Source organism: Amphiura filiformis, chromosome 16 (assembly GCF_039555335.1).
Source record: "Amphiura filiformis chromosome 16, Afil_fr2py, whole genome shotgun sequence".
Taxonomy (NCBI): domain Eukaryota; kingdom Metazoa; phylum Echinodermata; class Ophiuroidea; order Amphilepidida; family Amphiuridae; genus Amphiura; species Amphiura filiformis.
In genome coordinates, this window is record NC_092643.1 from 43,623,451 (window position 1) to 43,648,978 (window position 25,528).

General features: G+C 37.3%; 1 protein-coding gene across 1 annotated transcript; it reads right to left on the minus strand.

Annotated features, from left to right (window-relative positions):
- Positions 1-375: 375 nt before the first annotated feature.
- On the minus strand, positions 376-10,576 carry LOC140172668 (uncharacterized). The gene is made up of 5 exons (XM_072195801.1): positions 10,510-10,576; positions 8,230-8,270; positions 4,127-4,390; positions 674-893; positions 376-425 (listed from the first exon to the last, which is right to left on the minus strand). Exons 1-5 carry the CDS (start codon positions 10,574-10,576, stop codon positions 376-378), a joined length of 642 nt encoding a protein of 213 aa, XP_072051902.1.
- Positions 10,577-25,528: the final 14,952 nt, after the last annotated feature.

Here is a 25,528-nt window from a genome sequence, read left to right on the forward strand (position 1 = left end):
TACATGTAGTATAGCTGGTCCCAGATCAGGGTGTATTATTGTTGTTTGTATTGTGTCGTTATGGTAAAATATATTTAATTTTGAAAGTAGTGTTATGGTCAATTGTCATAAAATTGTGAAATTTGTTTTATATGATTATACTTAGGGTTCCTAATTGCAGAGGAGTTTCGGCACTGTTTGAGTGAACGTAATTACAGAATAAACAAGGGAGTCGAAAAAGTTTAGCCTATGGAGAGGATGGGTTCAAAAAGTTTTAACAGTGTCAGTTAATTGAGTCCAAAAGTTTTGAATCTGATATATGGGGTGGGAACCATGTCCATTATGACGGGGGAGGGGTTTTTAAGAGGAGAGGTTAAAAATTTAGACATCAACATATTATATACTTGATGCAGGGACCAGCTTAAAGACATGGACGCCTCCAACAACTGCAACAACAAAAAGAAAGAATAGTAGTACATGCATTTTAATATAGTTAATTGTGCATCTATAGCAATTGTAACTAAAAGATTCGTAATATAATCGCTCTAGTTTTCACCTGGGGCTGATGTAGCGTAAGTGCTATCGATGGTCACCGCGCACAAACAACAGGTGGGTACCGCCGCGTGTATCAAATGACTTTTTCGGTCACCCTCCTGCCGACCCAACACCAAATGCCACTGAAGCTTCTGCTTACACGCGGAACTTTTATATGGTGTGGTAACAAACCCGGTACAAGCTTCATCCTCGTTGACGCAGCGAGTAGTGTAGATGAACTGGCGTTGACGGTTATTTTTACCTTTGAAGCGAGTAGCGATGATGACATTTCTTCCATCCAATCCACGAGCGGATCGAAGTTCCTCCCATTTATTGACACTTTCACATGCACTTACTGGTGGAATGTGTTCCAAGGAACGCTGAAGTTAGGCAACGACGCAGAATAAAGAGAACACAAAACAAAAGTAAAGAAAATAAACAAACTGAAATGAATGAAAAGTGAACAGAATAAATATGTTCAAAGCCGCCATATTATTATTTGTTGACGCAAATAATATAAATAAATATTATGTCATTTCATTTAAATTTTTGAACACGCATACATTTACAAACTGAAACTGTATAATATGTAATAAAGCCGTAAATGGCAAGGCAATCTGCTAACAAAATAAATAAAACATTCACTAGCAGTTGAAGATTACCTTTCTCATTCGTATCATAAATATGCATAAATATTTAATAAGCTAACCATTTCAATTTATTCAAATGAAGATAATTTTTTTCTTCATGTGATAGTTTTGACTATCATCCATTTCCTACAAACCTCATCCTCATAGTTAAAGTCCAGTGAGGTTTATAATAAAACAAAATACTGCTTAATCAGGGAAATATTCAATTTTTCACTTGGTATTGGCTACATGCACTACAAATCTCTGATTTTGACAAAACTACGGAACCTAAAGTCTTGATTTTTGCAGGGTATCCTCAGCAAATGTTATAATATGGTATAATATGTTACAATAAGTATAAAGTAACATAAAAACAAGGAAAATGTACTTATGTTTTGTTTACACTTATGTGCCCAACGGGATTTCATGCTACCCATTTGTAATACTCCCGGTAAATGCAATATTCTTAACATGTTTTTTCTAATAGCCTGACTCCTCGACACCCTCCACCTGACACACTCAAAAATCCAGTGGCGTAGATTTCTTTTTGGACATTGGGGGATGTGGTTTGAAAAAATTCTTGAAGTACGAGGGTTGGTCACTAATATCCCGCAACCTCCGCTCATGCATGACTTAGATGACTGTTACTTACGATCAATAAAGTTTGTACCTTTGTCTTACAATTAGTATCAGAGTACCTTTAATTACGTAATCTCATTTGCATAAAGTCATTGCTATATGTACACTGACAATATTGTCAACATTGGCGGGAAATTTGAATTGACGTTGAGGAACGTGTAATAAAAAGAAGCAGAAGTAAGGACCAAAGCATTTTACAAGCTTTATTTTTGGTATGAGGTAATCTGAGTATATTCAATTGATAATTGTGAAAGAAGAAAATATTAATGTATCCGTCAACAGATGAGGAAAGGGACCGTCCTTGAACTTTACCAAAAATAGGCCTATAACAACAAGCAAAAATGGTGTGAAACTCGCGAAAAAAAAAGCCCACACGGCAGAAGAAAGAATCCAAATTATCTCCAAAATAAAACAAAACCAAATATGGTTATTGGTATGGTATTAGAGATCATAGTCAGGAAAAAATGGAAATATGCGCATGCGTTAATGGTATGCATGATTGAATGTACCAAAAATGTATGAAAAACGTAAAATTTCATCAAAAAAGCGCTAAAAATATGTTTAATACAAGGTTTGCGGAACAGTAGCTGTGTGAGTGAATCGCTATACCAAGTCTTATGCTAAAATTAGACACACCTTTCGAAATTCAAATTTCTTATTCAATCCGAGCCTCTCTATGGTGTGCTACTTTAATTACAAAAAAAAGACCTTATGAAAACAAGGGTTCATTAAGAAAGAAATGTTTATGATTTCACCACTGGGACCTCCCTTTTTAATAATCAGTAGATCCCCAATCAAACCAGGTACCATTGGTTAAATTTTGTCATCGATTATTATGTAAAGAACAATGGGTGATAAAGCCTACTCAAAATTGGAGATATTCAACACGATTTCTTTTCTTTAATAAAAATGGTATATGTCTAAAAAGAGTCCACCATCATGCCTATGTTATCGGTCTATAAAGCTGCAAAAACCGGGCCAGATTCCATACTTTTATTCTCGAGATATTTGGAATTATGTAACAATACCTCAATTTGGCGCGAGATTTTCTTGACTACTTTTCACCATAAATCAGGCAGTGCCCATACGCTATTGTGTTTATGCTAATGTCATTACGTAATCAAGCATTCAACATCGCTAATACATATTCGTTTTGAAAGACAAAAGTGCAAACTTGAATTTAGCGTAAGTAACAGTCATCCAAGTCATGGATGAGCGGAGATACACCTTAGTTGCGGGAACTTATTGACCAGCCCTCGTATAGTGATCCAGCACCTTTTGGCGACAGAATAAGAGTATTGTACAAATGCGCGCGAAGCTAAACTGATGAAATATTGTGCAAAAGTGGAATAAATTCGCGCGTAGCTTTGGGGCTAAAATGGCCAAATATGAGGTTAATTTGGGCAGAAAGCCACATACAGGCATCAACATTGGGGAGCCCGGGGTAGGATTGTATGGACCCTCCTGGCAAAATATTGGGGGGATTTACCCCACAACCTAACCCCCCCACCCCGGATCTACGCCCATGCAAATATCGAATCCACTCACGCTTGTACCTACAAACTATCGGAATTAAGATGTCTGACCTGTTAATCAAACTCAGAGATGTTTGTTTTTGTTTACTTTTCTTGCGTATTCAAAAAATGACCCTAGGTTAAAAAGTATTTGGTCAAAATTCTTTAGTTGATAGCTGAATCAACATCTTGTCCGCCCACAACTGTAAAATAATTATGGCCATTAATAAGGACTCAGTGGCTTTTTGTGATTCGAGAAAAAATGCAGTTGCACAAATTCAATAAAGTCAGCTTTCATCAACATGGCATTCACACCACGTCTTATGAGAGGTCTGTTCTGCCTGGGGATGTCAACTTATGCAATTATGTGTCTGTGGAACTCATCTGCAGGAGGTATTGTGAAATCCTTTGATTTCATATAACACAAAAAGACCAGGAGATCGTAGGGGCCATTCCACTTGGTGTTCCAAAGCAATCAATCACACGATTGCCAAACAATTATTCTTCAAGGCGTTCTGTCAATTATTGTAAAAAAAAAGTGGTGAAACTGTGATTTCCATTTCATTTTAATTGACTTTGCGCAACTGCATTTTTAACAGCTCACAAAAATTGTCCTTATTAATTGTCACATGCCAGTGATTTTACAGTTGTTGGGGACAAGCTGTTGATTCAGCTATGAACTAAAGCATTTGACCAAAATACCTCATAACTACCTTTAATCTAGTGACATTTTTCAAACTGTATACTTTCTTTTGATACAACCAATTTACATTTGGTTAAAATATCTAAGTATCGTCCCCTCTCTCATCCCTACCAAAACCTGAATCTAACCTTTTTTATAAGATGAGCAGACACGGGAACGTAAGTTGGCTCTGTTTCAGCAAATATAACATGAGCAGACATGGGAACGTGAGTTGGCTCTGTTTCAGCAAACACGACCCTATCTCCGAGTATTCCTCCTCCGGATATCAAAGACAACAAATCCATTGCACCTGTTGTACCATTATCTTCCAAACTTGACGTCAATGTTGCACTTTCTATATACTCGGGTTGACTTAATATTTCTAAAGTTTCTCCATCACCTCTTGTCGTTGCCTGAGTGGAATAAAACAAAAAAATGGAGGTTAATAGTTGCTTTTAGGTCATGCTTCTTGACTGACGTTTTGTCGCTGCGGCACGTTGTTACCGCATACTGTCGCAACATAAAAACGCACACAAAACGTAGAAGTAGAATTTGATAATTCGCTGTCGTAGTGCACGTTAGAATATGACCGTTGCTAAGTCAACTGGCTCACGCTTTCTTTGTTACGAACCACTGATCGAAATGATCACAACACAAAGTCTATGGCATATCAAAATTCGGAACGGGTGTATGAGCTCAGGCTTGGAACAGTAACCAATGGTTTCTAACGTGCACGCGGACACAGACAGTGCTGTACGTAAACGCGTAATGTCACGTAAGATGCTCTTTATAAACCAATCGGCACTCTAAAGCTAAATTTACACTCGATCGCTTTTACAGAAAAGCGATTCTCGCGCATGCTCAGTGCACACCGAAGTGTACAGAGCGTCATGCCGACCAATCGATACAAATCATATGACGTCATCAGTGAAGGTTATCCCGATCGTAGACAAGATATCATCACAGCATCACCATCTGCTGAAGACGCTAGTCGAACTAGTGAAAACGTTCCAGGTGAGCGAAAAATAGTGTAGTGTTGAAGTTAAACTCTTTAATCAAATACAACATGTTCCATTGGACTACTTCCCCCCTCCGTTGACGCGTCGGGAAGTATTCAAATCATCCAACACTTTGGGACCAGTAGTTTTGACTGCTTCCCCTTAAAACATGTTGTATTTGTATATAAACATCTCAAAAAAAGTAGCTAACCCCCCTTAAATAATGACCATTTTTCAAAAACGGGCAATTGTATGAAAAATCTGTAAAATGCGTTGGAAGCACAATTTATTTCCGCACATTTTGACACCTCATTTGTAGCAATTGACTAAATATTGACGTCACAGCGTACGTTTAAGTCAATGTAACCCAAGATTTGAAAGTTGCAGTAAATTGTATTGATTTTGTATTCAGTGTAATGGAAGGTAATGTGTGTAATGATAGCTAAGTGTTTTTGTATTGTTAATAATTGTATGTAAGTGCAACTTTCAAATCTGGACCTCACTACAGTAAATTGACCGGTGTTTTATTGTTTTCTGGACTATCATATCGAATGTGGTGTCAAAATGCGCAAAATAAATTCTGCTTCCAAAGCATTTTACAGATTTGTAATACAATAGTCCCTTTTTGAATAATGGCCATTTTTCAAGAGGGCTTAGTTACTATTTTTGAGATGTTTATAATATATATAACACCTTCAAAATTTCATACTGTTATGTTGTGGCCGGGATTGTTATCTCAAGAAAATATCCATTTGCACATTATTTAACCCATACTTTCAACTCTCGTCCAACAATGTGGGTTTTTGTTTCCTAAAAGCTAATACGGGTAAATTTTATTTTTATTTAGACTAATAAAGAAGGAAATGTAATTCGTATTATGTGTGCGTTGAGAACCCCTCAATTTTCCAAGGGTGTGCTGCCAGTGCTTAGAATAAAACTTTGGCATTTATATTAAAATTTCCTCTAAGATACACTATCGCACTTAATCTTAATCTATTGCACTTAAAGCTTCTACGTAAAATATTCATAGAAAAAACATTATTTTAAGATGACTATCTACATAGCACCTGTTTCTTAACGCTACATATTTGCATATTATCAGATCATCTGAATATGCCTAAGGGCAGTCTAGATCATGCCAACAAATAATAAACAAACGGCTGATTTTACGTGCATATAGCAAAACAAAGCAACAATTAAGAACAAAAACACGGAAATTCTTTTTCTTTTTTATTATTATTCGGTATTAGTCACACCAGTAAGATGGCAATTAGCTTATTTAATTATTACATGCGTGAAGTCTGTATGACCTCTGCCGTGACTGGGGTAACAAATTGTTGAATAATAGCAGGCAAATATGGGGTTTTTTTGGGTGGAGGTGGAAAATTTCTTTTCCCATTGATTGAAGGCATATTGGCCTTATATGAACCAAAAGTGCCATTACTAATCTTGAAAAATAAATCCAGGCCGTGTGATAGTTAGTGTGCTTGATTTGCTTGATTGCACACAAATAGCTTAAAATCGTGACTTGTGAAGTCCATCTTTGAGCTAGTTACGTCCTGTAGTATTTCGTAAGGGCAACAATTAGCTTTATACTGGGGTCCATCACGGTGATGTTTAGATTATGAGACAATGAGAACAGCCCTTATGATGCTATGCGCTCAACTGTGTAGTATAATCATAGACTGCGTAAGGGGTAGATGTATTTATAAGAGAATCGTTTTTGTAACCAAACCTTTTCGTATGATTCCTATTATCCCCAATGATCAACCTCACTGGTGAAACCTGAGTAAACCCAAAACGAAGTGTCCCATCGTAATCTCATTAATATTCATGACCTACTCTTTGTGATGCTATAAAGTGCAACCTGTCAACAAAGGAGCTTCGAGACTTTTGAAATTACTGGTGGTGGTTCGAAAGGAACATTGGTTGATTTGAACAGGCCGATGTACTTCAACGGACACAATCAATGTTCCCATTTTGGTTGATCCTGTGCAAAAATTACGACAATTTAATAAAGTTGTCCTTTGACACACCTCGATGCACGTTTACGGAAGGAGCACAAATATGCCGAATTCGGAGTATCTAAAACAACCAATTCTGACAAATAATATTGGTTTATAATATTGCCGCATTATGTTGCGTGTGTTTGAATCGAAACGTGTCAGGATGTCTTGTAAAGTTTTTTTTTTTTCAAAATTATGAAACAAGCAATGAGTTCCAGACAGTTTAAGAACATTTTGTCCTTCAGGTTCAGCCAAAAATGTACGCTTTCTAGAACTTGTACTTTATTTTTCGGAGGTTCATGTATCAAAGTTTAATAACCAAAATGTCATTCTAGAATGTTTGCCTACAATTTGGTAGAGTAATCATTGTAAAGTATGGTATGATTTAAGAAATAAAGGGTAATGCATTATCCTTTACAAGCAAATAATGTGTCCGAGGCAGTAAAAACGTAAATAATTTAAACGTTTTTTACTGCCGCGGACACATTATTTGCGTGTAAAGGATAATGCTGCACCCTTTATTTCTATTCTATTACCACAAAATAGTGCGATTTAAAGAGAAAATATCACATTTTTGCCCAAATATTTCAAGTTGTTTACTTCAAGGTGCAGCACCTACGCGTAACCAAAGCGTAAGTGATAGCGAGTATTGCAGAACGCGTAACCAAGCGTAATGCTTCGCGTAGAATGCGTAACGACGCTAATACTGCATCGCGCTTTGCTGTGCGCTGCATGATGCGAGAAGAACATAAAGTTCGTTGCCCTGGCCACTTTATTGCTAATTAATGGTCTTTCACGTGACGCGTTTCTACAAATCACAGTGCACGATTTTGAATAATGGGTCGTGTGGAGGTAATAGAAATAACAATAATGAGTACCAAAATTGATGACCCAAATCATATACCACTCCCAGTGAGAATCTGATTAAGGCCATAAAATAGCAATGGGAAAATAAAACCTGTAAACCTTCTCCTTTAAGATGCAATATACATGTTATAACTTTCATGGTTCTGAAGATTATATCTAGGCCAAATGTCATAATATGGCAACCCATCAAATTTTAAAGCACATTTTGACAAAAGAGTCAGCCCGGAATGGCCCACTATAGCTAAAAACGGCGCATGCCTCCACTGGATAAAGCATGACTTATATCATCGTCCTTTAAAAATAAATATTTGAAAAACAAACAATAAAACAAACCAAACCAAACACTTTTATCTAACAACATCTTCTCAGATGTTTACTTGCCTCAGGGCTGTCAGTGCTAACGCCATTTACGCAATCCACGACTGTAAATGTATAAAATAATAGATGAATACAAACAAGTGAATAGAATTATAACTATTTGATAGGTAAATACAGTGATAACATTGAACAACATAATTCAAGTGAAACAAAGGTCGAATAATACTTTAGCAGAATATGTGAGAGGCGTCTACAGAACTGGAGGTTTAGCGTTTAAATTAGACTTTCCCAATATACAGCTTACATCTTGCGACTTACACATAATTATTCCTTTCAAAGTCGCTCTGCAGTGAGGTGGTTGCATTCCACTAACATTTACGAACAGGGTTTACTATAGCGCACAAATCACGCGTATTTGCGTGTGGTGAGGTGGTTGCATTCCACTAACATTTACGACCAACATTTACGACCAGGGTTTACTTTAACGCACAAATCACGCGTATTTACGCGTTCGCACACTTTGTGGACTCCTTCAATCCAAAGTGCAACTCGAACAAAATCTTGAAAACGCACGCGTTCAAATATTGTATGATTTGAATATAGACACACCCGATATTGTGCATTTATTCTCGACATTTGGTGGCTCATTATTTTCTGCATTATACAAAATAAGAAAAATGAGCAGCAGCATAAGGCGCCAGACCCATAACCTACATTAATTACAACTGACCTGAACTTTACTTTTCATTACGGAGATGATATTCGTTGGATAGCTTTTTACAACTGCTCATTCCCCAGTCCCAGTTCGGTTAAGCATATTATTTAGTTTTTCATCGTGCATCAAAAGACGAGAGTGACATACTGTTTTATCGAGTGCTGAAAAAACGGGCTATTCCAGAAATTAAAGGCACTCCCTGCTAGGGAGAGTGAGTTGGCGCAGTGTTTGTTCCATCGCCTTGTACCACTAAGATCCCGGGTTCAAGCCCTGGCGCGTCCCAAGGACTCATGGGCAATTGGTTTATCCCGATATCATGCTCGCTCTCGCAGGTTTTCTCCAGGATCTCCGGTTTCAAAAAAGTCGGTGATTAGTTGTTTGGTTATCAAACACTTCCTTCACCCAATGGAATTTGGGGAGCTGCACAGATAATTGGTGAATGTTACAATCTAAGTGCGGATATGTTTGCGCTATTCCGGCTGCACAATGCCTAGATGATGCGATCTGATTGTGAAGATTCACCATATTTATTTTAAAGAAGACATGGGATTCCCAAATTTTTTCACTATTTTTTGCTCTGGGAATTCTAACAAAAATGGTCATTATTTTCACAACCCTAAAGAAGACATGGGAATTCCTAGGAAAAAGACATCTTTTTATTTTAGGCTTGGGAATCCCCAAAAACATCTTTAGGGACACTGGGAATTCGCAATTTTTTTAATCATTTTATTGTCAAAATGGGAATTCTCTTTTTTTGTTGGAAAATTTGATCTGGGAATTCCCGAAAATTTATGGTACAAACTTACATGTCTTCTTTAGACGGGGTGCCATTAATTTCTGGAATACTCCTATACTGGCACTTTTTCGGTGCCAGAGAAAAATTAAAAGAATACATAAAAAGCAAAGGTGTACTTGTGTTCAACTTTCAATTTGTAATATTTTGATGGTTAGCCACTCCTTGACACCCCTGTCATTTTGCGCTCATAAGTTAAGTTGCTTTTTAGATACAGAGTTGAAACTTAGCAGATTACTAGAAGGATGAATAAATAACAGAAAAAAAATTACATTGTTTTGTTATATTATCATAAAATGGGGTTCATTTTCTACATTATGTAACCTTTTCATGGGACATCTTGTACATTGTACAACAACTTTCCAAATAAAATATTGCCATCAGATCTCACTTTTGTACAGGGTGTATCAAAATGATCGGTACCCTTCAGTATCCAGTGAGCATGCCACATCAAAATGCACTCATTACATTTTTTACTAACAATTCAGCTCATATCTCCGCACTGTGTAGTCGTGCGGAAGACTCTTCATTTGCATAACAAGGAACCACTTTCATAAGAGCCAACGCCATTTATATCAGTTTAGTTGATCGCCGGATTGTCATGAGTCATGAGTATAACGCCCACCTTATTTGTAAATATTTCTTATAAAAGGTCTTTAAACAGAAAATAATACTCATTTTAAGAGGATCTAATGATGAAGTTGGAAGCAGCAGGCATTTCATTAGACAACAAAGTTAATGGGTACCAATCATTTTGATACACCCTGTATCATTTTTTATAAATGAGTAACCAAGCGTTTCACAGCATATTAACTAAAAATGTAAATATACTTACAAAGAGTCATCAATAGCCAGAGTAACATCATCTTCCAAGAAAAACGATGCTTCAAACTTTCGGCCATCATTGTTCTGGTGCTATAACTTAAGTATTGCAGCCACTGGTTCGATGCTTAACTAATTACGCGATTATATGCTGGTCTCCAATTGTCAGTCCAAGTACCTAAGTATAAATGATAAGTTGAAGTCTTATTATTTTCTTTAAATAGTTAATTTCAGACAATATTTACATTTTATTACCGGACGTGTTTCAAGTGGTTTTCAGATGGCAAGATAATTATCTCGCCAAGTAGATTTCTTATCAACATTCAGATGTAGTCGCTGAGATAATTATAGGCCAACGTCTTGCGGACATGTTTCTCTGTTGTGACGCAGCTGAAATGCGAGGCAAATATATATATATATATATGCCAAAACATCTAGAAAGAGAACAGGCCCCGAAGAAAAGCTCGCAGTCAAAAACCTTCTTGCAGCAATGAACCAAAAATCGCGACGGTGAATCTAAATCACCGTCTGTCGCAGCTAAACGCAAATTTTATCCACGCCAATAGGATCGGAAAGGGTTCAAAACCTATTGTTGTTGTCATCGGCGGTGGAACCGGGGGTAGGGGCCAGTAACACCTCCCCTTTTTCTGCCGGGGTCTGCCCCCCCCCACTTTAAACCAATATGTCTGGGTGAACGTGTAAATAATCAAATCTTCATTTAAGACAATTAACATGCTTAAAGAAAGTGTAAAAACGATGCACCAAATGGCTTCAATTGGACCTTCATTTTGCAAATTTTCCAACTCCCATGAGCTAATACACAATGTGATGGATAAACAAATTCCCCTTTTTGCTTCTGCTTTGGACATCCAACACTAAAAGCAATAATTTATACAACTAAAATTGTACACCATAATAGTGCCAGAATGGTCCACCAAATGGCTTCAATTGGGACTTCAGTTTGAAAAAAGTTTGGCCATTCGCGGCCACTATTTTTTACGTCACCCTAACTGCCCCCACACTTTCAAAATCGTTCCACCGCCATATGGCACGCCGGTATCATTGTGTATTTGCGTTTTCAAGGAAATTGGTACATTGATATGATGGGTTGCAAATTAGGGCCAAAATTACGTTAAGGGTGGGGTATGAACGTTTGGACAGTATTTATTGTGGGACATTAGAGCACATCAGATATATCGAATTGCATTATGAATACGAAGAATGTCCTTCTGATATAAAATAATTTTGATTTTTTTGAATACACATTTTATGGCAAATTATTAAAAATTGACATTCTTGATATTAAACAATACTCGAAGTAAACTTTCGTATTGAAGATCCATATCTTCAATATGAAAGGTCAAAATTTTCAATTGATCGTCGGCTTTTCCTCCTAGCTACACACACTTTAAGATATTATTAGATTTATAAAATTTACTTCGAGGACCGTTATATATCAAAAATGTGAAAAATATCAAATTTTAATAATTTGTCATCAAATTTGTATTATATCGTGAATTTCAAAAAATGAAAATTATTTGATATCAGAAAGACATTCTACGTATTCAGAATGCAATTTGATATATCTGATGTGCTCACATGTCCCACAACAAATACTGTCGAAACGCTTAAAACGCTCATTCCAGATCCCTTAAGAGAGTTTTGGAGTCCGGCAGGAACAATCACGTAAAATTTTTGGGAGAGAACCCGCTTCCCCACCCCAACATCTTGTCTGGCTGGTTTTTTGTATACTTATTATTAAACAATTGAAATCTCTTTGTAATTAGAAAACGCTCTCAGTAAATTTTGCAATCCGTATAACTTTGAATATGCTATTTGATAATACATTTCAAATCGGACATTTGAATTACTCCCGGGGGCACTCCAACTTTGGAGGTGACGCGTATGTAAGACCCCCTTTTTCAGCATCGCTGTCACCCAAAGACCCCATATTTTTTTACGAACACATGCTCTGTCACCCGAAGACCCCATATTTTTCCATTTGATCTGTCGCCCAAAGACCCTTACAAGTTCAATTTGAGCAGCAACTTTCATTTATCACTGATTTTGTTACTTATTTTGATAAAACAAAGAAATTTAAAGCCATTTAGAACTAGAAATTCGATTTTCGAGGTTCCTCTGGCGCTTTTTCGGCTCTCACCCAAAGATTCCATTTTAAAAAAGGTCATGTTCTCACCCAATGACCCCATATTTTTTACATTTTGCTCTCACCGAATGCCAAAAATCATGCTCTCACCCAATGACCCCATATTTTTTACATTTTGCTCTCACCGAATGCCCCTTAGTGCGAAAGTGCCAGCCCTACACATATATCCATTTCATATTGGAGTGCCCCCCCCCTGGGAATTACTACTGTAAGAGTAATTGGCCAATCACGACTCAGTCCTTAAAACCCCCGATTTGCTAGTTTTGATAATAATTCTTACACAGGCATTTGAATAACTGTGGGATGAATAATTGACCAATCACAGATCAGCATATTAATGACGTCATACGCTTTCCAAAATGTTATCATTGAATTTCGCACCCCTTGGAACCCCTATTTTGCTTTTTCAAGTACAATTTTAAAATATGTCATTTGAAATACTGATGTAAAAAAAATCGACCAATCACCGTTCATACATTTTTTTAAATGCCTCCGTTGAATTCTGCAGCCTCAAAAAACCCTCATATAGTAATTTACCATGTTTGTATGCCTTTGATTGTCCGTTTATAATTTTGGCACACTTTGAGGCGATTAGGGTCCACTGTGTGCCGCTGGTTGTTGTTGCTGCTGTTATTGTTGTACAAAGAAGTATACCAAAACACCTTCATTTCTTACCAAAACACTTTCGATAATATAAACGCATCCTAAAAAAGAAAGTATCCACTTTGATTTTGGTCCATACGTTAAAGATGGGGTCTCTAAAATCAAGACATGATGCAGTTATGTCTACAGTAGAATTTACCACGACCTTTGCAAGACTTGAACCCCATTAAAAGCTCTTAAACCAAGATAACACTCATTGAAAACATCTCAACTATCTTCTCTGGTTAAATCCACGCTACACATGTTTCTGTTTTACCTGTGCGATATTGCAATGAGCTGGTATTATAGTTTCAGTTGGGTGAACGATTATAAAGCAAACGCAAGGTAACAATACTGTGTGGGCCTTTGATTCCCAAATGAGACAATAGTCTGCATGTTGTTAACCAGCATTCTTGAAAATGAGAAACATAATGGTTGTAGACTTAACACGGTTTGGAAATAAATTCTTCATTTTTTTGTGTTATCTGTCATTTACATATCAGGGAGGTCCGACCATTTGCAGATGCCCAACCTACTCAGTTTTTTTACCTTGCTGGGGGGTTCACAACCCCCAGCTAGGTACTGTTTTTCTATCCTATTCCTCTTTCTTTACCTAGCTGGGGGGTTTACACCCCCCAGCTAGGTATTCTAATGCTATCCGATTCTGCTTTCTTCTGGCAACAAAAACTAGGTAATTTCAAAATGCTTCTCCTCCTACATGTTACACCCTATAATTACGTAACTTGCACATATGTATCGGCTATATCCAGTGCCCATAGGGTGCAAACAGAATTGGGATCAAAGGTCATTAAAGGGGAATTTTCGGTATATAACCAAACACCTTCAAAATGCTTCTTCTGCCACATATTACATAGCACAATGACGTCACTTACACATGTGCATCGGCTTTACCCAGTGCCCATACCTTGCACACAGAATTGGGGTCAAAGGTCATTAAGGTAAAATCTTACAATTGCATTATCTGGACATCTGTAAGGAGTATGGGGCTCAAACTCGATACAATAAATCTCATGACCAGGGAACATTTTGCGGGGGTCAGGTCAAAGGTCATGCAGAGGTCAAATTTTAGAAACGCATTTCCTGGACATCTGTAAGGGGTACGGGGCTCAAACTTGGTGACAACAAACTTAATGATCAGGGGAACATGTTGGTACACTTTGCAGGGGTCAGGTCAAAGGTTATCTGGGGTCAAATCTTATAATTTCATTTTCTGGATATCTGAAAGGGGTATGGGGCTCAAAATCAGTGACAATAAATTTCATGACCAGGGGAGCATTTTGCAGGGGTCAGGTCAAAGGTCATGCAGAGGTCAAATCTTAGAAACGTATTTTCTGGACATCTGTAAGGGATACGGGCTCAAACTCGTTGACAACAAACTTGATGACCAGGCGAACATTTTTGCAACATATTGCAGGGGTCAGGTCAAAGGTCATCTGGGGTCAAATCTTGAAATTGCATTTTCTGGACATCTGTAAGGAGTATGACACTGAAACACGGTGACAACAAACCTCATGACCAGGGGAACATTTTTGGAACATTTTGTAGGGGTCAGATACCTCCACAACACCAACACGCCCAGCTAGGTTTGTGGTCTATGACCACCATTTGCCACTAGTGTTTTTTGTATTCATTATTCGTGATTGACATCAAGTACAAAAAATATCAGTCAAGTGGTTTAGCTCTAATGCCCTTCGCAAGAGAGTGGTACACGAGTGAGTGATAGTCAGTAAAAGATGCATTCGATTTACACAGAAAATTTTGCAGGCCGTGCCGTGCCCTTCCTTCCTAAAACACAAAAGTTCGAATATTTCCAAGCACCTAAATTATATAGCTAAAAATTTAGGACATGTTACAAAACTATATTTTCTAGAATTTCAGAGAGTAGTTGAAATATTGGCCAGTTATTTTTCACACAATGACGTTAACTAGGCAATGCCCTATACCTATAACTTACAATGTTTGTAGAGGTCACGCGTCAATGGTGAGAGTACTGTGTATTGTGTATAGGAAAATGAACAGTAACTGCAGTATGACCTACTTGAAGTATGTTCAGATAAATTTATTTCGCACAGTTTGATATAGTCGGATAGAACTTCCTTGTGAGTGTGAAGTCATGTATGACTAACATTTTTGCTTTAATGCTTTAATATTGATATCTGAGGTGTATAGAATAAGAAAATAACAGATCCCCAATGGGCACCCTTGAGCATTCTGAGAAATCCGTGGTCAAAGTTTACACAGGGGTCAAAATTCAAAATTGTTCCTATTTGGTTAAAACATATTCCTCAGGTTACATGGATTCAGAAAATAAATAGTTTGACATACCTCGACTAATCAGTCAGGAGTTATTAGCAAAAAGATCAAATGTCAAAATTTGAGCTCTATGGGGGATTGGGGGTCCAGATGCTTGCCTTGTTGTAATAATTTAGAAACGAAATAGTTTGTACTACATACGATGTTTCGTTAGCATGGCAACACAGCAAAAAGTGTTATTGCCCATTGAGTTCAATTGATGTTGAGGTATTTTCCCGCGTTAGCAGGTAACGAAATGTCGCACATAGTTAAAACTATTTTTCTTTCTTTTATTATTATTATTATTACAAGAAAAACATTTTGAGACCGTTTTGATCAAAATCTGATAAATTTTCTGTGTTTGACCCATGTTGAATCCAAATTTCAACCTTTGACCTTTTTGCTAATATAAACTCCAAACTGATTGATCGAGGTAGGTCGAACTTCTTTTGAATCCTTGTGACCTGCGGAATATAAAGGGGTTTTAACCAAATTCGGAAATTTTGAGTTTTAACCCCTGTATAATCTTTAACCTCATATTTCTTAATTATAAATGTAAATTTAAACTTATGATCTCAACACAAAATTAAGACGTACCTCAAATTTTCGGTCACAACTTTGACCTTCATCTGGAGACTGGCAACCCAAGTTTGGGATCAGTGACCTTTTGGACACTTGACCCCAAAACCCGGACGTACACTCTGGGTAACTTGTATCGGCCCCCGTCGCGGTTGAGAGATTTCTTTTATTGCTCATGGCTGCCCACTGGGCACCTGTCAACTTTAAACAAGATGTTAGCCATACGCAACTTTACACAGAAGGAGAGAGGCATCTACTCGACTAATATCTCATTTGTCCAAATCAATGCAAAATTGTGTACACGGTGACCTTATGAATACAATCACCTCAAGTTGCAGTAATTCCTAATGATTTGGTCCTGCTGCTCATGGGCATCGATAGATCAAGGCCAGGTCGCATCAGACGTCTCACTGAGAGCATGTGCCGCACACCGACATCGCCTGGCTAATAATTATTTGGTGCAGCAGAGACATTAAAAAGGAATACACGGGATCGATACACGTGAATTGCTATGCACGATTTTGATATCAGACGAAAATCTTCGGATCACTGGGTTAGAAAATGATGAATATCTCCCGTAAATGAATTTTTCTCAAGAAACCAGATGTGGTCTCATACACTTGAAAATACGTGTTGAACAGATATGATAGTCGTTAGCGTGCGCTTTGAAAATTGGCCGTGCGCTTTGAACTCAAAATTTGACCAAAACTCTTAATTTTATATTGCGTTGGTCCTGTATGGACTACAGCGCGCAGCAGGCTATAGCGGCACTCATTCAAGTGGAGACCATAACCATTGACCGCAATGTCGTATACAAGCTTGCTCACACAGCGAGAAATCAATTACCCCGTCTATTGTCAGTAGCCTTATTCAGGTCACTTCGGTAATTATGCATCTCATAAGGTCCGAATAAAATGGGCATGGGTGGCTGTGGATTCAACCTACCATGGCGATTTCTACCATGAAGGTATCGGGGCGATGTCACTGTGTGCCGCAGATGTCTGGCAGTCATTGATGCAGCAGGAGGACATACCAGATATTAACTGGGAAGAGTGAAGGTCAAACCATTGAGGAACGAGTAAAAGAGTGTATGTATTGAATAAAACACATGAAGTGAGTCAAACAGTCAATAGGTATTACTGCAACTTTGAGGTGTTTGCATTTATAAGGTCATTGTGTCATCAATTCTTCATCGATTTCATTACTCGTTGACCTACGATAAAACGCCCAATAAAGACATGGTCACCGGACCGCGCCGGCCAGTTAAAGTACATGCCCTATCACACCACTCCACGCCATACATAAATTCTCCCAGTCATATTTCCCAAATATGAAATTAAAATTAAAGTAAAATTTTAATTTACTTCTTTTAAAGTTTGGCAGCGGCGGGGTTCGAACTCACGGCGCACGGCTTAGTACTCTATGACTATGAGCCTAGCGCCTTAAACCACTCGGCCACTTGTCTTGTTGTTTTTCATTTGAAACTTATTTAAAAATATAATCGCAACTACAACATAGGCCTACCACGTGACAAGCAAAGACAGAAAACGTATTATATTTTGGAATTTTATCTGCTTAAATCATTAATGTGTATTATAATAGAGCTACCATTATTTATATTGTTGAATTCTCAAGCGCATCATTTCGAATTGGGTTTGGAAGATACATTCTCCTAAAGCCCGATACTGACTCCACCTGTACATTTTAATTTCATCGCGGGATGCTGAGATGTTTGAAAAGCATCGCAGCATCGCATACCGCTGCAAAGTGGAGTCAGGATCGGGCCATCCAGCATCCATGGTTCGATGTAGAGAGTCTTTCCTATTCAGAGGAAATATTGCAATTACACACCTTATTGCCTTTTAACAATAATAATAATAATAATAATAATAAAACAGCATTTATATAGCGCATTGTGAATCTCAGATTCCTCAATGCGCTTTACAGATTTAAAAACTACCAAACTTAATTTACAAAAAATGATTTTAACTTAAGAATTATACAAATAATAATATGCATAAAACAGCAGACCAGCTGCAAGCAAACAACAATAGAATGGCAAGAATAACACCAGTGAGAGGCCCACCGACAAAATCCCCAGGGGGACTGTCGGTGCACCCGGCATCATCAATACATCAATATACAAGATAAAAATACAGTTTAACATAATAAAATGACACTAATAATCAAAAAAAAGGTACACAACCATCTCCATCCAAAGATGGAGATGCTAGTAGATCTGTGTGAGAGACTCATCGATGTAAACACATCCATGAGCCTCCCACACACAAACAAAATTATACTCAACAGCAGAAATACATGGCATAACCAATCTAAACTCAAGCAAAAACAAAACCTACTCCATCCAAAGGATGGGCGGGGATGTCTATGCAAGAAGCATGAGAGACCCACCGATGTAGCATAAGAGCCAATCCGTGGGCCTCCCATGCCCCTTGAACATAATCAATGCAAAAAAAAAACAAATAACCAATGTAATATTATGACCACACTAAATAATACATTATTCTCATCAAATAAAATACCACACATTTTGAAACTACAATTTTACATGACAAATAAATGACACTATTAATATCATATAGCAAAAGCACCCTGAAACCAAAATAAACTATACACAACCATCTCCATCCAAAGATGGAGATGCCTGTGGAGAGCCTGGTGTGTAAGAGACTCATCGATGTAAACATCCATGAGCCTCCCACACACTAACAAAAATATATATACAGCAGCAACTTGAATAATACATGGCAAAACAAGGCTATCTGTGTAAGAAGCATGAGAGACCCACCGATGTAGCGTAAAGAGCAAATCCATGGGCCTCCCATGCCCCTTGAACATATATAATCAATGCAATTTCAATAAATAATAAATACCAATGTAATAAAATAACCAAAGTAAATAATACATTATTAATTCTCATCAAATAAATACCACACACAAAATTGATAACAAACATTATTGAGGTGAGAGACTACTGCACAATTTAAATTGCACTTTGAACCACATATTATGAAACTACACATATTATGAAAGCACACAATAAACTATACACAACCATCTCCATCCAAGGATGGAGATGCCTGTGTAGAGTGTGTAAGAGACTCACCGATGTAAACACATCCACGAGCCTCCCACACACCAACAAAATTATATGACACTAGCACGTAACAATGACACTAGCACGTAATTCCAGTCAAGCACCAATCTTTAATCCTATTGTTGAAGAGGATAATAAGCTTATACTTATGTATAGCATTCGTAAAAAAGCTTAAGTCTTTGTTTGCTTTGGTTAAATCCTGTTCAAGTGGTGGGTTAACCAACAATTAACAATGAGAGGACATTCCTGAACCTCGTTCAGTTGGCGATGATTTTAAGTGACTGCCAATTATGACCATTTACAGTACAGCAATGTGGAAAAAAAGAAATAATGTAGTGCCAACATAATGTACCCTTTTACGGAAGGAGCAAAGTTTAACAAGTTACAACCCCGCTTCTGCAGTACGAATGTCAGCTTATTATTTCCCAGTCTTGAAAAAAAAATTGCAGGCAGAGGTGGGAATCGATCTCGTTACCTCCCGGTTAAAAAGCACTGTGCAAAACCACTAAGCCAACTAAATATCTGTCGTGAGATGCTTGACATTAATCTTTGATATTGCTGAATGGAACAAATCGCGGAATTGAATCAGTAATAAAAGAAGTAGATTCTTATTTAGCGGCCAAATTGGATAAAAGGGAAATATTTGTCCCTGCTCTAAAGAAAATATAGGTTAGAAAATTACCAAATAAATTTAAATTAAAAATTGAGATTTTATATTTATTTATTTCACAAGGCGGCATTATCACAGACAAACACTGTATACGCTAAAAACTCGACCCTCGTTAATAGATGATGGCATAGCTCAGTGCTAGAGCATCAGACTGGTAATGTCAATATCGTTGGTTCGAATCCGCCTGCCAGCAATGGTTATTATGATTTTAATGCTACGCTACAATTTGTTCGATTCTTTTTCATTTATTTATTTATTTATTTATTTATTTAAATAATTTGATATATTTGAAAGGGGTATTTGAGCAATTTGAAATTTTTACCCCCGTATAATCCTATGGGGTCATTGTGAACCCACCCCATCCCAAATTGCCAAAACCTATGAGTTTAAATCATACATAATGATCAGTACGTCAATCATGAGTGAACACCGGTTGGTCACTGCATTTATTTGGGAATGGGTAGGCACTGCAGCTTGATTCACCATCCACAACATGATAATGTATGCACATGCTACATTATATACACTTGTAGGCCTATGTTGTTGTTGGTGTATAAGTAATGAGCCTTGCAATTGAAATGCCTCAAGCTTTTAATCCGATATGCAGATTATCTATTTGTTTTCATGAATTGGAAGACATTCTTTGATGTATTACTGAGCTCAATGATCTGAATTTACTGGAGTGTGAGGTCAGCATAGTATTTTATTAACAGAAAGTATAGAGGCCCTGCATGAAATTATCGATTGGCTCCAAACAAAGGATTTGAGCCGGTGTCCTTCACCGTAGTTATGGCGGAGTGCAGTCCATAATGTTGTCATCAACCTATTTGATTGCAATCATACTTTTGTTGAATGCATTTGAGTAGTCCGCCATATTTACGGGATGATATGTCACATGCAAGGCCTCTATTCTCCAAATTAATTTCCTAATGTATGTGAGAATGATACAATAATGACATGATGAACATAGTCATTGATGCATCAGTTTTAAAATAGACTAGGCGGTTACCATATTTGGCGGTTCTGGGCGCGTATACCAGGCTGATGGTGACATGCCCATATGACAGTTTTTACTAATTTGACCTCAGATGACCCCTGGCGACCCCAAAATGACCTTCCAAAATTTGGCTCTAAATGTTAACTGTACCCACCAAGTTTCATGCCCATACGACAGTTTTAGTAATTTGACCTCAGATGACCCCTGGGTGACCTTGGATGACCCCAAAATGATCTAAACTTATAACTCTAAATGTTGACTGTACCCACCAAGTTTCATGCCCATATATGAGTTTTTACTAATTTGACCTCAGATGACCCGTGGTGACCCTGGATGACCCCAAAATGACCTTCAAAAAATGTTGTTTTAAATGTTGACTGTACCTACCAAGTTTCATGCCCATACGACACTTTTTAGTAATTTGACCTCAGATGACCCCTGGGAGCGAACCCCGGTGTCAGATGACTTTTAAAACGAACATAAACATCTTCTTGACAGGACAGAACTACACCCACCCACCAAGTTTGAGCCCCGTACGACTTAGTTTCATGCCCATATGACAGTTTTTAGTCATTTTACCTCAAATGACCCCTGGGAGGGGGCCCCGGGGTCGGATAACTTAACGAACATAAACTTCTTCTTGCCAGGACAGAACAACACCCACCCACCGAGTTTGAGCCCCGTACGACCTACGACGGCCTCACATTAGCAGTCACAGACAAAACCTAAATCTACAGAATATATCCATTACTCGTCTCGAAAGAGCTCAAAATAAATAACTTAGAAAATTTTCTTGATGTCCTTTAACATGTTTCCATAGTTAACCATCGTTAGCCATGGATATCTATGCTGTAGAACTGACCGATTTATTGGGACGTCTATCGACCATCATCGAGTAATGTGGACAAGTAGGTATCAAACTGTGCGGAATAAAGTCATCTGTAACATACTTTTGGTAGGTCGTGATTTATGACCCCATCTTTGACTTGTAAAAGGACCAATATCAAACTGGATACTTTCTTTTTGGGATGCGTTTATTACTTTAGCATACTCGTACAAAGCATACACGATTCCGGTTCTGTCCTCGCTTGGCAGACACCATACATAGAGCATGACGAGGTCCTTGGTTGGAGCCCTGACCAAGGTCACTTTATGGGAAGACCCTCATTCCACAAAAATCGCAATTACGGTTCCCGAGAAATTGCAATTTGAAGTGAAGCATTTTGCCCGATCAAATGTATTATTTATGTATTTCATTGTTTTTCAAGCAGTGATATTTACTATGTATTTTTATTGTTTTTCAAGTGGCGATATATAATATTTTTATAGTAAAAAACCAAATAAGCTTTTTTATCATGTTATCTTCACAGTATTATTGTAATAAATCAAGTGCCTCCTTTTTTTACATGTTGCATGCAATAAATTTTCATCTAATTTGCATTAAAAAAAATAAAAGGTGTTTCTAGATATAAACACATTTGTCCAAAAATGATAATTTTTAACCTTCGGTACACTCTGTGGACCCCATTTTTTAATGGATTTCTATAAAATTCGCACAGAATGTGTGTCAAGTCATTTGCCAAAACATATTGGAATTAGATCTTTAATTTTTCAATTTGGATATCTGAGCCCATTTTTGGGCCCAAAATGCGGGGTTTTTTGAATTTTTTGAGTTTTTGGCCAAAAAAAAATTAGAAAAAAATCTAACTCCAACATTTTCTAGGTATGACCTCTTTCTTTCATCTAAAAAAATCAAGTTCCTAGCTCATTTCCCTGGGTCCATAGCCTGCCCCGAAATTTGACACCTTCAAATCCAAGATGGCCGCCAATTAAATATGGAAAATTTCAGTGAAAACAAGTCCTTGGTTCGATTTTTTTCTTGATGAATTCTGTCATTGGTGTTGTGTATATTTCGCAAATAGTCAGTGGAATCAAACAAGTTTTTAAGTTTTCAGAGTGGAAGTTACTTACTTGATTTATCGTTTTATATAATGACAAACCGACAATTAAAGTCCATGGTCGAGTGTTGTTTTTTCCGAAATTGACGATGTTGTCACTCCAGTCTGGAGCGACTAGTCTCCTTCTCAGCCGGTTTATGTCGTTCATTACAAACCGTGAGCCACGTGAAGCTTGGGCCCAAGACTAGAGATAGCCCGGATGTTGGACCGACAGAATTGACCCAAAGGTCCTACAGACCAAATTTGGTGATCATAGCACCTTTATTAAAGAAAAAGTGATTTTGATGAGGGTATTCCCTTACAATGTTTGTTTAATTGTTTGACAAGTATGCATGGCATGTCGCGCAAAATGCCTTCATTCACATATAAGTATTACATAAACTCATTGCACAGTTTCACACGTTCATTATATTAGATTATTATAAATAATTCACATATTCAATAAGAAAAGCAAACAAATAACTAAGTTAAATACAGACACGGAAGTCATCCAAGTACTATGGATGTAACTCTCGGAAAAGGAATGCATAAAGAAAAATATCAGCAGGAATTCTTTAGAGATGGTGTGATTTATATGAGTATCCCATTTCAGATCTTTATACGTCGTTTACATATCCTTCCTAAAACACCAAAGTACGAATATTTCCAAACACCTAAATTAGCTTAAAATTTAGGACATGTTACAAAACTATATTTTCTAGAATTTTAGAAGAGTACTTTTAATATTGGCCGGTTATTTTTCACACAGCGACGTTTGTAAGAGCCCAATACGTAACAAAATCCCAGTACGTAACAATTTGATACGTATTGGGCTCAACCTCTTCTACCTAGAACAAAAAGTGGCAAAAAATAAATCATCCCGCCCAATACGTAACAAAACTAAAATTTAATTAAAATTACTTTATTCATACCCCCTCCCTCTGTAGTGGTTTTGTTACGTATTGGGCTCTATACATTTTTGTTACGTATTGGGCTCCGGTTATTTTTCAAGCAAATTATGGATATTATGTGCATGTGTTTTTATAGAAGTACTTTATATTGACCCAGTAACTCATTTTGAGTCTTTCTAGAACAAAATATTTGACAGTGTTTTATCTCTAGACTTGGAATTTATTTGTTACGTATTGGCCTCTGGTTATTTTAAAAGGAAATGATTAGGTGCATACGAAAGTACGAATATTTCCAAACATCTAAATTAGCTAAAAATTTAGGACATGCTACAAAACTATATTTTCTAGAATTTTAGAAGAGTTGTTTTAATATTGGCCGGTTATTTTTCACACAGCGACGTTAACTAGGCAATTACCCATACTTCTAACATACGCTATTTGTAGAGGTTACGCGTCAATGGTAAGAGCACTGTGTATTGTGTATAGGAAAACGGACAGTAACTGCAGTATGCCAAACCTTCTCATATGATACACCATGATGATGGCCGGTTCGTCATCAACAATATCTTCACAACTAATCAAACACCATCATCAGCATATCAAAACTTTGATATGTCATTTAAAGGACTGAACAGAAAGGGGTTGTAATAACACAGAAAGTTTTTAAATACAGACAAAAGTTTAAATACAGCGATATTCAACATGCATGTATGATTTTATGCCTGCGGGTGTGCATGATAACAATCGCATCGATTGATATGTGAATATTCAATATGTTATTCCAAATGAGAATGATAAAATCAGACAAGTGTTCTTTGCTATAATTTATGACTCGTCATGCCCTGAGGGGCTATTAAAAGCGTATTGTACGTCAAAGACGAAGATCATAAAGATAACCTGGATATTAAGTCTTTAGTTTGACCGTGTATACACACCATTACCACGGCAACTTTGCTCACATCCGGCAATTTTTACCGTCGTGACCTCTGCTGTTACGTTAAAAATGTTGATAATAAGCCGTCAAACACGGTTTTTTGTAAAACTCTAAAAAAAAATGGAATACACGAGTCATTTCCCGTTTAATTACCGTATTGAGCCCATAGATAAAATATGTTTTACAGCAACGTGTAAAAGTGATTATGGACAAAATTAATGTTCATTGTGCGCGAAGTAGCCTTCGGTAGATGTCACGATCACCAAAATATGTCATATCTTCAACTGCGAGCAAACGCCGGCCGTCTGCTTTTCTATAATGGTAGACATTAACTTACTTCAGCTCATATTACATTTTCAGCGAAAATGATTGGTGGAAAAAAAATCGTGGGTAATCGTGCGTGACCATTGGTGACCAGTGTCAAATGATGTTTATATATTCATGCAAAATACTGCCTCACACCGACATCAGAGATACTAAAATCAATACCCGGGATCGATACACGTGAATGTGCTATGCACGAGTTTGATATGAGACGAAAATCTTTGGATACCGGGGTAGAAAATGATGAATATCTCCCGTAAATGATTTCGTCTAAAGAAGCCAGATGTGGTTCCTTGCACTTGAATATATGTTTTGAATAGATATGATAGTCGTTAGCTAGCGTCTTGAGAAACAAGCTTGCGTCTTGAACTCAAAAACTGACAATAATTCTGATATTATATGTGCCGACTATATAGCGCAGTGTATAGGCCAATCGTGGA

Excerpts from the sequence above, each read along its gene's own strand:
- LOC140172668 (XM_072195801.1), bottom strand. The coding sequence starts at position 10,576 with ATGGCCGAAAGTTTGAAGCATCGTTTTTCTTGGAAGATGATGTTACTC. Across the intron at positions 8,271-10,509 it reads CTGGCTATTGATGACTCTTT|TCGTGGATTGCGTAAATGGC; the intron begins GTAAGTATATTT and ends ATACATTTACAG. Across the intron at positions 4,391-8,229 it reads TTAGCACTGACAGCCCTGAG|GCAACGACAAGAGGTGATGG; the intron begins GCAAGTAAACAT and ends TATTCCACTCAG.